A 14,838-nucleotide genomic window follows, 5' to 3' on the forward strand; every position below is an offset into this window, starting at 1 on the left:
CAGGGCTAGACCGACGCTTTGTCTGCTCTGTTGCTGCTACTATTACTACTACTACTGCTATTACTACTATTACTATCAACTACTTCTATTCAATATATCTGCTTCATTATACTACTTCTATTCTCTTCTTCTCTACTCACATCTAGACTCGTCTCGCCACTGCGGGCAAATCCCGAGACTTCTCTTCTCTTCTCCTCTATCTACTCTCTCTCCTCTTCCTTCTTCCTCGGCTTTTCTCTTCCTCCAGATTTATAAGCACCATCGGCTCCATATCGGCTTCGGCTTTCTCTTTGCTCTTCTCTACCATCTTACTACACTTTATCTAATCTGCTATGGCAATATCTCATATCTTAACTACTAATAATATATAATAGAAAAACACAATTCTCATCATCTAACAGTTCAACATAACAATCTCAACATTTCATCTTCAAGAGATTATCTCCTTAGAAGCACTTGCGGTGGACAATCGAAGGTCCAGACTCGTCGTACTCCTGCTTCGAGATCCACATCTGCTGGAATGTAGACAGCGACGCAAGAATAGATCCTCCGATCCACACAGAGTACTTGCGCTCAGGGGGAGCGATGATCTTCACCTTCATCGACGAAGGCGCAAGCGCAGTGATCTCCTTCTGCATTCGGTCCGCGATTCCGGGGTACATAGTAGTACCGCCAGACATCACAATGTTACCGTACAAATCCTTACGCACATCAAGATCACACTTCATGATCGAGTTGAATGTAGTCTCGTGGATTCCGGCCGCCTCAAGTCCGAGCACAGACGGGTGGAACAAAGCCTCAGGGCAGCGGAAACGCTCGTTTCCAATAGTAATCACCTGTCCGTCAGGAAGCTCGTACGACTTCTCCAAGCTAGAGCTCTGAGCAGCAGTCTGCAACTCCTGCTCAAAGTCAAGCGCAACGTAGCAAAGCTTCTCCTTGATATCACGGACAATCTCACGCTCGGCAGTCGTGCTGAAGCCGTATCCTCGCTCAGTCAAAATCTTCATGAGGTAATCAGTCAAATCACGACCAGCCATGTCAACACGGAGAATAGCGTGCGGGAGAGTGAAGCCCTCGTAGATAGGAACAACGTGGGTAACACCATCGCCAGAGTCAAGAACAATACCAGTGGTACGTCCGGAAGCGTAGAGCGACAAAACAGCCTGGATCGAGACGTAGAAAGCAGGCGCGTTGAAGGTCTCAAACACAATCTGGGTCATCTTCTCACGGTTGGACTTGGGGTTGATAGGAGCCTCAGTCAACAGGATCGGGTGCTCCTCAGGCGCAACTCGGAGCTCGTTGTAGAAAGTGTGATGCCAGATCTTCTCCATATCGTCCCAGTTGGTGACAATACCGTGCTCGATAGGATATCTCAGGGTGAGAATACCTCTCTTTGACTGGGCCTCGTCTCCAACGTACGAGTCCTTCTGGCCCATACCGACCATGATGCCTGTTTTTATTTTGTCAGCGTGTTGTCATAATATATGCTACTAAGATGAATTAAGACCTACCCTGGTGACGGGGACGACCGACGATCGAGGGGAAGACAGCTCTCGGGGCGTCATCACCGGCGAAACCGGCCTAGAAGTGAGTTAGCAACGCTGATCTGGTCAATGCAGAGAGAAAGAAACGTGCTCACCTTGCACATTCCCGAACCGTTGTCGATGACGAGCTATAAAAAGTTAATAAACAATCATAATAAACAGTGATTGCAGTGATTCAGCTATTGCAAGATCCAAGATCGATGGATGCAGGGCGGTGGAGGCCGGAGAAGCTACGTGGCGGCGCCGTGCGGGCAGCATAAAAACCCAGCCACCGCCGACCTCGGAGCCCGGCGAATCACAAAACAAAAAACAGCGGCGGGAGGGCCGCGGGTGGGAAGGGCGACATACGGCAGCAACTTCGTCTGTAATAAGAATGATGGATCAATTAGTATCAGGCAGTCGCGGAGATGGATCAGATGGATGCGATTGCGCTCGGGAGGTGATTGGTGAGGGAGGGAGCAGGCTGGCGGGTGTGCCGGGGCGGATTGCGCAGCGCAGCCCGGGAGAGCAATCACCTCTGAGCGCAAGACATCCAATCGTGAAATAAATGATCAAGAGCAGAGATACACACCTTCCATTGCGATAGATTAGTGAATAACGATGAGATAGATTGGATGAGGGAGGGAGCCAAAAGGTGGTGAGAAGAAAGAGAGGAAGAGGAAGAGAAAGAGAGGAGGAAGGATCGAGGGCAAGGAAAGGGGCGGCGGCTTAAGTGCTGCCTCTCACTGCGCCGCCCGTGCTGGAATCTTCGCTTACCCGGTTTTGTGTCTTCTTTTGCTATCTTCTTTGATAGTTGCTCTTATTCTTCTTTTATTGTTGTATATTCTCTATTACTCTGCTCAATTGCATCTGTACTCGTCATCGCCAAGCTTGTATCTGCTGTTCTCGTGGTGCTGCTGCTCACTCACCCCATCCCTCTATCCGCGTAAGTCCGGCTCCGCCACGCTCGCAGCATCGCCACCTTCTTCTCACCATCCGGCCTGCCCGGACTCTTGATCTCTCGTCTCTGTCTCTGCCTCTGTCTCTGATCTACTGTCTACGTCATCATATAACTTATAATAATGCACTGCCATTACTACTAAGCAACACAGCAAGAGATCAACGCAGACCGCGCAATCCCACAAATACAATAATCAGCAGCTCGTATACATACAAGCCACTTGCAATCAAATACGTAGAGCAAATAGAACCCATGCGCCAATGCACCACCAGCCTACTTGCAAGCAAACAAAACTACAAAAACAAACACAACAACTACAAAACTAAACTAATAGCAACAATAGCAACTCTAATGGCTCACGTCCTCCCACTTGCGACCATGCACATGCTTCAAGTCCTCCAACGTAGGCACCTTGCCCGACGTAAAGTATCCCGAATGGATCTTCGCATCAATCTCAACCCGCGAGTCCTCAGGAATCATCTCCTCCGGAATCGGCACCCGCTCAATAATCGGGATCCCCTGTCCAACAATCGCATCGTGCTTCATGTTCGACATCGACAGCATCCGGTCAATCTTCGTGATGCCCAAAAAGTGCAGAATGTCCGGCATCAGCACCTGGAACCGCATGTCCTTCACCCCCGCAATGTTCTCCGTCCGCTTAAAGTACTCGGCCGCAGAGTCGCCCATGCGCTTGCGCGCGTTGTACACCAGGTACTTTGTCACCTCGCCCAGCGCGCGGCCTTCCTTGCGAAAATAAATCACCACGCCAGAGCCTCCCGCCTGCGCCTCCTTCACGGCCTCGGAAATGCCAAAGATCAAATACGGCCGGCACGTGCAGATATCCGAGCCAAAGACGTCGCTGCCGTTGCACTCGTCGTGCACGCGCAGCGCAAGACGCGCGTTGGGATCCGCCGTCTTGGCCGGGTCGCCAAAGATGTAGGCAGTCATACCCCCGATCGGAGGAAGAAAGACCTTGATATCCGGACGCGTGATAAGTTCGGGGTAAGAGCCGCCGGTGTCTTCAAAGAGCGCGCGACGCAGCGTGCTCTCGTCGACGCCGAACCGCTTCGCGACCCCGGGGAGGTACCACACGGGCTCGACGGCAACCTTTGTGACTGCCAAATCGCCGTGCTCGTTCACGACGATCTTGCCGTCGACCTTGAGCGCGCCGCTCTTGACCTCGGCCTCGATGTCGGGCAGACGCATGTGCGCCTTTGTGACGGCGATCGAAGGGCGCACCTCGATTCCTTGGTCGGAGTAGTCTTTGTAGATCCACGGCGCGAGGTGGCCAAACGGATCCATGGCGACGATCTTCTCCGAGTCGCCCCATTGAGGATAAGGTCCAATCTGCACCGGGGGTTCTGCGTTGGTAAAGTCGGGCTTGTGGTTGACGTCAATTTCCTTCATTGCAACCGCCAGGGCATGGTAGATGCCGTAAGAGCCAGAGTGCGCTCCGATGGCTGTTGCAGTTAGTAAATTGTTCTATCTGAAGACTGACAAGGGAGTACATACCATTGCGCTTGCCTAAAGCGGGCTCGTTGTGAGAAACGACGATAGGACCGCGAACCTGGGGATCAGAAGCTCCCCAGCGGAGCGGGATGGGCGAGATGCCGGGCTGGTTCGGAAAGGTTGTCAGTGCGATGTTGTGGCGCGCCAGTGCAAGCCTAACGAGAAGTATATAGCAGTTAGTGTTGTGCTCTATAACATGACGAAGTGGTCATATAATTAGCAGAAAAAAGAGAAAACTCACTCAAGCTCGTTCTCCAGCTTGCCATCTTTCCCTTCAACAGGCTTCGGAGCCGCCAGAAGCTGCGGAGAGATGGGCGGACTGGACTCGGAAGCGGTCGACAGAGAGGGAGTGAGCGCAGGGACCGATGTGGCTGTGGCGGCCGAACCGGAGGTGGTGAGGGCCTGCGAGGAGAGCTCGATGGCGTCCAAACGCTGCTCGATCTCGTGGATTGCGGTGGTGGAGGAGGTCGAGAGTGAGTCGATCTATGATATGAATAGTAATGTTAGAAAAGAAGAATAACAGAAGAAAGAAGAAATAGAAAAGTAATAGAGGACGCCACAACAACGCCAAAACGCCAAAACGCCAAAACGCAGTCAACGCACGGGTAGAACACACAGATCCAAACTAAAAGAACTTCCCCATGTTTGGACCGCGAGATCTACCCTACGAGACGTGGATTTGTTTGCAGAAAGACTGCTTACTTTTTCAGAGAGGGACTTATAGTCGGCCCGAATTGAATTCAGAGAGGCCATGATTTGAGTCAGAGCGGCGGCCAGCTCGGGCTCGCCCGCTTGGGACTTGGAAGCGCACGACGCACACATAGATTGGAAGTAACTTGTAGTAGGAAGGATACAGAACACACACACACTCAATTAATCAGCGACCAGACGAAGTAAGAAAGAGAAGAGAAAGGTCGAGATGGAGGAGGAGGAGGAGGAGGCGGGAAGGCCGAGACGAGGCGAGGTGGTCAATTTATAGACGCGGGAGAGCCGGCTGAGCAGCTGATGGCTTGCATAACTGCAGTGATTCTTGATGATTATGCTGATGATAAGAGCATTACCGCATGTGGAGATGTTGTGTTTATGTAGACGCTATTAATACCTGGTCTTATATATCAATCTATAATCTGTATAGATATAAATATATATATAGTGATTTACATTTTATCTATATCTATTTGCATTGGTTCACACATTTTTGGACAGAACATGGCTTATCATCCCGCGATAGATAACACCCATCTGCACTCTTCCGGAGGAGATAATCAGCCGTGTTCGACCACTTTCTCCCGTTCCTAACACCTCGGTGACTCTGCTCAGGTCTACTCTGCTCTACTCTGCTCTGCTCTACTATACTCTACTCTGATCTACTACTCTGATCTACTATCTACTCTCCGCAGCTCATCCTGATCACCCTCACCCTTCTCTTCCACCTCCATCACCTCAGTGCTGCGCCGTCGTGACATCATCCCCCGCGCAAAAGCCGCAGGTCTGAATCAGCCAATGACTCATTCTGAACTGGCACCTGCCACAATATTGGGGCTTGTACTGTGCACCTGTTTCTATGCAGTTGTGCTGAAATCTTGATCACTAAGCACTGCTCATATATTTAATCATAGCTTATATAATCTATTTACCCTGCAAACCAAACTTTGCTCTCCATCATCGTCCTCGACGTACGATTCACCGCTTGATCTCATAGACACCTTCCTTCTTCTCCTCTACCATTATCCGGACAGTCACCTCTACCTCATCATGTCTGAAAGAGAAAAGTCTCCGCCCTACCGCGATGGCGGTAATAAACGTCGACGAGGTACCTACTCCCTTCCTTCATCTCCTGCCTCCCGCGCTTGATCCACGAATCTCCCCTCCTGCTAACAATACCTGCAGACAGCGACGGCGCCGGCGACAATTACAGACGCCACGGCCGCAGATCGTCTCCTGCGCTTTTTCCCCGTCTGCGAAAGCTTTTCTCCTGCCTCGGTGAACCCGTACGTCGCATTCTCCCCCCTCAAAATAAATTTACCTCCCTCGATCTGCCATCTAACTCTCCTTCTCCAGGGCCGCTTCACTCTCGTCGAGTCCTTGGATCACTGCAGCAGAAGCTTGGCCGATGCTGAATTCCCCGAAGACAACGAGATCAAAGATGCCTTCTTCACCCTTCTCTGCAACACGTATCGTGCCCTCTTCATTTCCTCTCTCTAACAACCTCCAACTAACACTCCCAGTGTCATCGAACAACCAATCAAGACATTCTCCATCGCGGTCTCGATCCTTGTCGCGAACGGTCTGCAGAGCACCGTCGGCGAGGCAATTATACCCTTTGTCACCGGGAAACTGCAAGAGCTCATCGACGCCGGAGAATGGAACAACGTCAAACTTCTCTTCCGCTTCCTGCTTTTCCTCTCGCCAATGACGACTAACCCAGACGTGTTGTACGATCTTCTCGATTCATTGCTCACAAAGGCTATCGAATTGAAGGAAAAGTCGTCCAAAAGCGTACGTATCCAGTCTACTCTCGCAAACAACCTCGCGACTAATTTCTGTAATTGACCAGGTCGCCGCGTACGAAATCTACCGCCTGGTCCTTCTGACAATACCCTATATCGCCATCGCGGACCCTGCAGACGCCCACAAAGAATGGAGCGCGGCTTTACTCGACAAGGCAAAGACCTTCAACTATGCCTCGAGCAAATCATCCGAGCTTTTGAACCCTTTTGTCGACGAGGAGGCACCTTACAAAGTGTCTGATGTATGTCCAACTTGCACTCCTGCTTCTTCTTTATTGCTGCTAACTTTTCATATTCAACAGACACTGGACCTACTTCTTCCTCAGCTAGAGGCATTGAAAGAGAAAGACTGGGAGCTAAACATCCTCCACGACTACTCGCAAATTCTTCCCTCCGAATTCGAAAAGCACGAGATTCCAGCAATCACCGTCCCCGGCGAACCGATCTCACCCAAGACGTTCGTCGCCCCTGAAATGTATCTCAAGTTTTTCATCAATCCCCAGGTTGAGACTACACCCCCGCTCGATACCGTGGAATCTGTCATCTTCCGCGACATGCTCACGGATCTGTTAATCAACCTGAACTTCAACCGCCAAGAGGCCGCCCGGCAGTTGCTGTGGTTCGACGCATTCTTCCGGACCGGCCTGTTTTGCAAAGCCGAGACATCGCTCGAGAAGATCGCACAGATCAAGAACGGATCGACGTGGAAGCCCGAAGACGTTGCCGTCGAGACCGTCCTCGCAGGTCTCTTCAAGCTTCCAAAGTCAGACCTGCGCCCGGTCTACTTCCATTCGGTATTGATCGAGGCCTGCATGATTGCGCCGCATGCCGTCGCGCCCGTGCTTGGTCGCGCGATCCGGTTTCTGTACGGTAACCTCGAGCATCTGGATGTGCAGACCATGTACCTGCTGGCCGATTGGTTTGCGCACCATCTCTCAAACTTCTCCTTCACCTGGAGGTGGAAAGAGTGGATTGAAGATCTTTCGCTTAACGAGCTGCATCCAAAGTACGTTTTTATCCGCGAGCTAATCGGCAAGGAACTCAGACTGAGCTTTCCCCAGCGCATAAAAGAGACCTTTTCGGAAGAGTTTGAGAAGTTTTTGTACAATGACGAGGATCTGCCGCCGTTCACCTTTGCCGAGCCGGACGCGCCGTACTCAGAAGAGGCACTTTCGCTCATTCAAAAGCTACGCGAACGAGCTGCGCCAGAGGTCTTGGAAGAAATTTTGGACCGGATCAAGGAAAAAGCTGCAGACGCCGGCGAGGCCGACGCCGAGGACCCCGACAAGCTCGTGCGCGAGATCTACGTGACTGCGATTGCGCATCTGGGCGCGCGCTCGCTGTCGCATGCCGAGAGCTGGATCGAGCGCGGTCTGCCGCTGTTGAAGAAACTCTGTCCTGCCGAGGGAAGCGCGCAGCGCGAGGCTGTCGCGGCCGTGTTTGCGTTTTGGCACGAGCAGACCGGGACGGCGGTGCAGGTGGTGAAGAAGCTGATGAACCAGGGCGTGATTTCGCCACAGAGCGTCGTCGAGTGGATTTTGATTGACATCGAGCCTGTGGCGCTCACGCGCGGGCATTCATGGGAACTTCTCGGGTTTGCGATCGATAAGGCGAAATGGCTGATCGACCAAGCCAAGCTCTCTGACGGCGGCGAGGGCGCCGACCACCGCAGCGTGGACGAGCTCACCGAGCAGCTGAAGCAGATCTTTGTGTCGATCGTGCGCGAGCTCTCGCGGCCTGTTCCTTCGTCCGACAGTATGGACGACGAGACCCTTCGCTGGCTGCGGTGGTGGCGGGAAGGGTTTTTGCGGGCGTTCTTAAGGAATTATCATGAGGACTATAAGGAGCTTGAGGAGCCGTTGAAGAATTTGGGGTTGACGGATGTGTTTATTCTCAGCATTATTGAGCAGACTTCGGATTTGTAGACGTGGTTTATATATAGAAAAGGTGTGGTTGAGTGATGTAACGATAATTTAGTTTTGAAGGAGAAAAGAAAAGTCTGTACAGAATAATGTATTTTGAATCGAAAGTAGTATACACAAACAGTAATTAATATCGCCCGCCAGCCGAGAAAGACTCTCTAGTATTCTTCCTCCTCGGCCACATCGACGGCATCGTAATCTCCTGAAACCGGGGCTGCACGCACCGCTCGACAAACCACTTTCTAATCCTCGACTCGACCAACTGCGCGAGCTTCGGCAAGTTATGCAGTCGCGAGCGCGAGCCAACAAGCGACTTTATCGCAAACTCGAGCCGGTAATCCGGCGCGAACGAGAAAGTCAGCGAGGTCTTGCGGTCGGAGGTGTTGGTGGGAGGGATGGTCTTGAACGAGATTGTGAGTTGGCCGGAGAACCGCACGATCGAGACCGAGAGCGAGACCGGGAGGATGGCCATTAGTGGGGCTGGGTAGTTTAGCAGGAGACGGGTGTCGATGCCGAGGGTTATGCTGTCTGCTAGGTCGACGTCTATGCGTGCTTCCTGTTGTCGGATTAGCTGGTATAGTTCTTGAGAAGGAGGGGGGTGTGACTTACCAGTCGACCTGGATCGTCTGCGCATGGGTGGATTTTGCAGTTACTGAAGATTGGGAATTCCTCTCCTATATCGAGTTCTGTGACATGAACAGTATCCTACACCATCATAGCACGTAGTCAGAACCCATCCACCACAATCTCCCTCGCAAAAAGACCCATCATACCACAAAACTCGGCAGTTTATCGCTATTAAGAATCTTATCGACCGAATGGAGGATATTATTATTCATCCTCGCGTCCTCTCGAAACTGCGAAATCGTCTGCGCAACCAGCACGTTCAGCCAATCAAGCGACTCGGCAGGATGCGTCTCGACGTTATAAAACGTCCGTCCGAGGATCGAGCGCGCGGGGACGGGCGGCGCAGGGCGGATGATTGACGACTGTTTCTTTTTCAGGTTTGGCGGGAGTGGTTCGGGCTGGTGCGGGGCGTCGTGGCCGTTGGCGAAGATGAAGAATCTGATAAATGTGAAGAGGATGATAACGACGCTTAGTTGGCCTAGCTGTGCGGGGGTTAGATCACTGGGATGGTGGAGGAGGAATGGAGATGGAATGATACCAGTAGACCGTGCGTGAATGTGAATCTGTAGATCCTGTTAGCTCTGCATGCATATAGATCTGAGAGCGTGTTGGTCTACTAACCCATTGTCAGCTTTACTAGAGACAACCTCGGAAAACAGAGGCACTGAAGTCTCTTGAATTCGAAACACAGTCTCGGTGACCGTGACCGCGGGTGCGGTTATGATATTCGCGACCTCAGTGACGACGGACATGCTGTCTCTCTCTCTTGGAAAGCAACGACAGGCACACTAAATAAGCAGACAAAGAGCAAGAAGGAGGACGTAGAGGTGAATAGTAGTTATATGCACATATCTAAATGAATGCGGTGTAGATCATGAGCCGACAGGACTCGATGGATGCGTTGAGTGAAGTTTAAACCGTTCGACGGAGAAACCACGAATTGGGACATTCGGCATTCGCATCTACCTCGAAAATTCGTTTCCCGTCCGCGTTTCCTCTTTGTTTCATATCCGCACTCGACTTTTACATATACACAATGGCTTTCCACCTCTCAGAAGAATCCAAGGTAGGCAGGATACTGTACCGACTGCGGGCGGTCTCGTCGTGGTCTGGATATGTTGCGGGTTGCTGACTGCTCGTGTAGGAGCGCATCCTCAAGTTTTACGACATCTCGCAGGTCGCTTTCCGTTTCGGATTCGTTCCTCTCATCATCTTCCTCGGTAGGTTGGACTTTTACTACTTTTTATCTTTCGTTGACTGACCTGTGACGAATTTTATCTACAGGCTGGTCGCAGACCTACCCGCGTCCCTCGCTCATCAGGTATATCTTGCTCATTAACCGCCCTGTCCGTTCTCTCCCACCCCCACGCAATGCTAACGATCCAAGACTTCTCTCTCCCCTCGCCATGACTAGATCGTAAATCACGATCCCAGACCGGGAAAAAGTCTGCCTTATGACGAACGTTCTTGAAATATGGTGGAGTGCCTCCGCTATGTACAATGTATCTACAACTCTGGCGAATGGACGTGGCTTTTGTATATTTCTATAAGAAAACTAGGGAAAATAAACAGTTCTGTATTCTTGTCTATTCGTATGACATATGTAGAATGATATATTGTAACATATGATTGCTGGACATCATCCATCCTAACTCTGTACAATTTTTTTTCCTTCTGCGCTCATCTGTCGCGCGGCTTATAAATTTCGCTTGCTGGGACTAACGAGCAAAATACTACCCACCAGAACCTGGACAACTCGACGTCTCTCAGATATTTACTATTTCTTGTTTTATTTGGATACTCAGAGTCTTGGTTCAAGGACTCGGGTTTGCGATGGGGCTATAGAGAAACTCGCTATTGTCTGAATCGCTACGAAATACAGCATCTGTTTTCTCAATATTTATTCACCACCACGTCGGTTTCGCCGCGAGAAATCACCATGGTCTTGGATCCTATAACAGGCGAAGAAGTCCATCTGCCGTTGAAGCAGAGCGCCGACGACGACGACGTGCGCGGACGCAGGTGGTGGCTGCTTCGTCGGAGCGAGGTCCCTGTTGATGCGGTTTCCGGGCTCGTGGCCGGGTGCGCGGCGACGTTGATCGTGCATCCTTTGGATCTTATTAAAGTGCGGTTACAAGGTACGTGAGAGTATAATCTTGCTGAGAGGTATTGCTTGTTCTGGGATCTGACTAGTCGGGGGAGGAATAGTGGACAACTCGAGTAGGTCTCATCTGGGTGGCATTGTTCATGTTGTTAATGACCTGAGACGGTCGCAAAATCCGCTGAAGGAAGCGTATCGTGGTCTTGTGCCGAATATTTTTGGAAACATGGTTAGCTGGGGTGCCTACTTCTATTGGTAAGCTCTACCTCTGAGTCCAATTGAAATCGAGACTGTGTTCAGTGCTAAGATGTCGACAGGTACGAAAAGATCAAGATCAAAGCCCAAGAAGTGACCGGCAGACCAGTCCTCGGCTTCACAGACTACCTTGTGAGCGCAGGTCTAGCAGGCGGCATCACCTCGCTCTTCACAAACCCGATCTGGGTCGTCAAGACGCGCATGCTCTCGACAAATTCACAGTACACGGGGGCCTACACGAGCATGTACGAGGGTCTCAAGCGCATACGGCAGGAGGAAGGGATCAAGGGGTTTTACCGCGGGTTTGTGCCGAGTTTGCTGGGCGTCGGGCATGGAGCGGTGCAGCTTATGATGTATGAGGAAATGAAGAAGTGGTATCTACGCGGTCCTGCTGTCTCAAGTTCGCAGCTCGAGAATAGCGAACCTAGCGATCTGGTACGTCTCTCATGATTCTTAACTTATATCAGCTGCTACTTGGTACTGACTGTTTACGTTCTAGTCGACGTTGCAATACATAACCTTCTCGGCAACATCAAAGATAGGCGCTAGTCTGGTCATGTACCCGACCCAGGTAATCAGATCGCGCCTGCAACGATACGACGCCGACAATGTATATTTCTCCATGCGTGACGTCATCTTCCGAACCGCAAAGGAGGAGGGAATTCTGGGGTTCTATAAAGGGTAAGGCAGATTCGTGACTTTGCTTCTGGTTTTCTGGATACTAACCCGTGCCTGCTCATAGATTGGTGCCGAACCTCTTCCGCGTGGTTCCTGCGACGTGCGTTACGTTTGTAGTATATGAGCATTGCAAGGCCTACCTAAACTCAGCCGAGATATGAGTGTGGGCGCGTGTTGGTGAGGTAGTTGATTCTCTTTTGAGAGAATGCGTAGTACTGTAGTCATTCATATTTCGTTCCGGCGTTTTGTTTCTTTGTTTCATAGAGCTTTGCTGCATTTAGGAAGTTGTTGATATTTGCACATACTCTGTAATATATCTCTTATACCACTATCTCCTCCATCGAACCTGCCTGCTCAATTCTAAGAGAAAATCAGCTTGTAGAAATGCCCCTCCACACGGATAGAGACGACGTCACATGACCTCGCTTATCCCAAACCCCTCAAATGTTGACTTTCAGACGATGCTCCTGCTTCTTTCTGGATGTTTTGGACCCCGAGCGAGCTGAAGGGTGGCTAATTATATTTCTCCAGCTGGGTTGTTACCAGAGTAGTCCTGGACTCGCAAGATACGTTACTTTCGCCCGTCGAAGCCGTCGCTCGTTTGCCAGATCAGAGGATATTCGCGTCGACCGAGGCCATCTACGTGCTATCGACCCATTTCGGCGACACCGAGCGCGAGAGACTGCAGAGCGCGCTTCGAGACCGAGGCGCGACGATAGTAGACTCTGTTGCCGACGCCGGGATCGTGCTGGTGAACTTAGAGAGCGCGTTGCGTGCTGCGATGGAGTTGCGCAGATGCGGACTTACCGCGCAGGTGTTGAGGGCGGGAGCCGCGCCTTTGGTGGTGAAGATCGATTGGGTGAGGAGGTGCATTGCAAGCGGCAGGATCGAGGACCGGAGTAGGTATATACTCAACATTCAATCTGCGTCTATGTCCTCGCTGTCTGCGACGCCGCCGGTGACGCCGGTGAAGCGACGGCGCAGGAAACACACAGACGAAGATGATTCGAGCTCGCTCTCCGATCCCGCGTCCCCGACGCCTTCGACAAAGGTGCCCAAGACGCGCAAAAAGCGAGTGGCTAAGGACTTATCCGCGGTCGCCGCCGCGTCCCGGGAAGACAGCGACCTTCCGGAGCTCGACCCGATCTACCTGCAGAAACTATCCTGCTACCGCCCGCACCCGCTCATTTGCCCGAACGAGGATCTGGCAAAGATCCTAGCGCAGATCCGCCATCTCCGCGATCTCGACGGCAATGACACCAGCGTGCGCGCGTACTCTTCCGCGATCGCGTCGATCAGATCGTATCCGTACAAGATCAAGAGCGGGAAGGAGGTCAAGCGGCTTAATGGCTGCGGGGCGAAGACTTTGAAGCTGGTGAATGAGTTTTTGGAGACGGGCGCGATCGAGAGCGAGACTGCGAAGGCTGATACGGCTGAGTATGAGGCGATCGAGCGGTTGCAAGAGATTTGGGGGGTCGGTGGGAGGACTGCGTCGAGTTGGGTGAGGGAGAAAGGATGGAAGTCGATCGAGGATGTGCAGCGCGAGGGGATGAGCAGTCTGACTCGGCATCAAGAGGCAGGAGTTCGATATTACCAGGATTTGAAAGTCAAGTGAGTGTTGTTGCCTTTCCTTTCTTCTGTGTAGTTTTACTGTATCTAATCCTGCTTTGAACTGGCAGACTGAATCGGGAACAGGTCGCCGCGATCGCAGAGACGGTAACCCGATACGCGAAGGACATTCACCCAGACGCCCTGTCACTTGTAGGCGGTTCATATCGTCGCGGGAATACCTCCCACGCCGACGTCGACATGCTTCTCACGGTCCCAAACAACAAACCCGGCGAGCACTACACTTTCCTTCAAGAACTAATCAAGCGTCTGCAGAAAGCGAATCTGATCACAGAAGTGTTGACAATCACCAGTAATTTGCGGAAAGGCGAGCTTCTTGATTTGGCGCTGGTGGTGTGGTCGACGGTGCCGAACGTGAGCGGCGTGCCTTTGGCGCACTTTCGCGTTGATCTTATATGCGCGGATTGGAAGGTCATCGGACCGGCCGTTGTTGGATGGACGGGTGAGTTTGGTTATGTGTTGAAGATAAACTATTGGTTGGATCATGTCTAATGTCAAATCTAGGCGGAACAACGTTCGAGCGAGACCTGAGGATCCGCGCCAAAAAGCTCGGCTACAAATTTCACAGCTCGGGGTTACTCGACCTAAAAACAAACAAGCTGGTTGATTGCACAGCAGACACGATGGAAGCGGCAGAGAGGAAGGTGTTTGAGATTTTGCAGCTTCCGTATTATGACCCGGAGCTGCGGAATACGGGCTAAAAAGACGCGTTATAGTTGATAGAGTGGTCGAGCTTGTAGTTTTAGTTTTACAATGCATTAAGCAGCGAGTGAGCAGCGAGTGCGAGTTTTGGAACGGATTGTTACTAGATCTTACATTATGGTACTTCGTCTTTGACTGTCGGAGGCGATGACGATTGAAGAGCGAGACTTCGCAAAACCCCGAGTTGAACGCGAGCACAAACTCCGGCGATAAACGAGATCGCAATGAAATCCCGAGCCTTCTAACCTCCAATCAACGAGCGTGCAATGACACAATTCGTACAGCAAACAACTCCCCGGAGTCGTCGAAACTCCGCGAGCCAAAAGTCGGACGCCGGAGCTCGCGTCGGGCCGACAGATAATCCCAATTCCGGTGCCAGAAATCAGGGGCGGTGCGGCGAGCAGCGCGCGGTGACGTCAGG

At 51.6% G+C, this 14,838-nt stretch overlaps 7 protein-coding genes across 7 annotated transcripts; 4 read left to right on the top strand and 3 right to left on the bottom strand.

The window, feature by feature from the left end:
* Positions 1–62: 62 nt before the first annotated feature.
* On the bottom strand, positions 63–2,275 carry BZA70DRAFT_278100 (actin). The gene is made up of 5 exons (XM_064912552.1): positions 2,116–2,275; positions 1,893–1,906; positions 1,640–1,672; positions 1,512–1,581; positions 63–1,450 (listed from the first exon to the last, which is right to left on the bottom strand). Exons 1-5 carry the CDS (start codon positions 2,120–2,122, stop codon positions 447–449), a joined length of 1,128 nt encoding a protein of 375 aa, XP_064768461.1. The 5' UTR covers positions 2,123–2,275; the 3' UTR covers positions 63–446.
* A 557-nt stretch (positions 2,276–2,832) lies between these two features.
* On the bottom strand, positions 2,833–4,815 carry BZA70DRAFT_299240 (GTP cyclohydrolase II; the record flags this gene model as incomplete). The annotated part of the gene is made up of 3 exons (XM_064914654.1): positions 2,833–3,944; positions 3,997–4,148; positions 4,610–4,815. 3 exons carry the CDS (start codon positions 4,813–4,815, stop codon positions 2,833–2,835), a joined length of 1,470 nt encoding a protein of 489 aa, XP_064768462.1.
* Positions 4,816–5,748: 933 nt separating this feature from the next.
* On the top strand, positions 5,749–8,490 carry BZA70DRAFT_304409 (MIF4G like-domain-containing protein; the record flags this gene model as incomplete). The annotated part of the gene is made up of 6 exons (XM_064914776.1): positions 5,749–5,806; positions 5,884–5,984; positions 6,055–6,167; positions 6,222–6,492; positions 6,551–6,745; positions 6,806–8,490. The coding sequence occupies 6 exons, from the start codon at positions 5,749–5,751 to the stop codon at positions 8,426–8,428; spliced, it is 2,361 nt and encodes a 786-aa protein (XP_064768463.1). The 3' UTR covers positions 8,429–8,490.
* Positions 8,491–8,499: 9 nt separating this feature from the next.
* Positions 8,500–9,951, bottom strand: BZA70DRAFT_278111 (uncharacterized protein). The gene is made up of 5 exons (XM_064912553.1): positions 9,674–9,951; positions 9,591–9,615; positions 9,199–9,534; positions 9,035–9,130; positions 8,500–8,981 (listed from the first exon to the last, which is right to left on the bottom strand). Exons 1-5 carry the CDS (start codon positions 9,802–9,804, stop codon positions 8,553–8,555), a joined length of 1,017 nt encoding a protein of 338 aa, XP_064768464.1. The 5' UTR covers positions 9,805–9,951; the 3' UTR covers positions 8,500–8,552.
* On the top strand, positions 9,952–10,705 carry BZA70DRAFT_278112 (TOM7 family-domain-containing protein). Its single transcript, XM_064912554.1, has 4 exons — positions 9,952–10,118; positions 10,197–10,272; positions 10,337–10,373; positions 10,440–10,705. Exons 1-4 carry the CDS (start codon positions 10,089–10,091, stop codon positions 10,471–10,473), a joined length of 177 nt encoding a protein of 58 aa, XP_064768465.1. The 5' UTR covers positions 9,952–10,088; the 3' UTR covers positions 10,474–10,705.
* Positions 10,706–10,715: 10 nt separating this feature from the next.
* On the top strand, positions 10,716–12,523 carry BZA70DRAFT_278116 (mitochondrial FAD carrier protein FLX1). The gene is made up of 5 exons (XM_064912555.1): positions 10,716–11,190; positions 11,261–11,408; positions 11,471–11,843; positions 11,908–12,089; positions 12,151–12,523. Exons 1-5 carry the CDS (start codon positions 10,992–10,994, stop codon positions 12,245–12,247), a joined length of 999 nt encoding a protein of 332 aa, XP_064768466.1. The 5' UTR covers positions 10,716–10,991; the 3' UTR covers positions 12,248–12,523.
* Positions 12,481–14,550, top strand: BZA70DRAFT_157751 (uncharacterized protein). The gene is made up of 3 exons (XM_064909759.1): positions 12,481–13,697; positions 13,766–14,157; positions 14,220–14,550. Exons 1-3 carry the CDS (start codon positions 12,868–12,870, stop codon positions 14,414–14,416), a joined length of 1,419 nt encoding a protein of 472 aa, XP_064768467.1. The 5' UTR covers positions 12,481–12,867; the 3' UTR covers positions 14,417–14,550.
* The last annotated feature ends 288 nt before the right edge of the window (positions 14,551–14,838 follow it).

Source organism: Myxozyma melibiosi (genome assembly GCF_037950935.1).
Source record: "Myxozyma melibiosi strain Phaff 52-87 chromosome Unknown BZA70scaffold_5, whole genome shotgun sequence".
Lineage (NCBI taxonomy): Eukaryota > Fungi > Ascomycota > Lipomycetes > Lipomycetales > Lipomycetaceae > Myxozyma > Myxozyma melibiosi.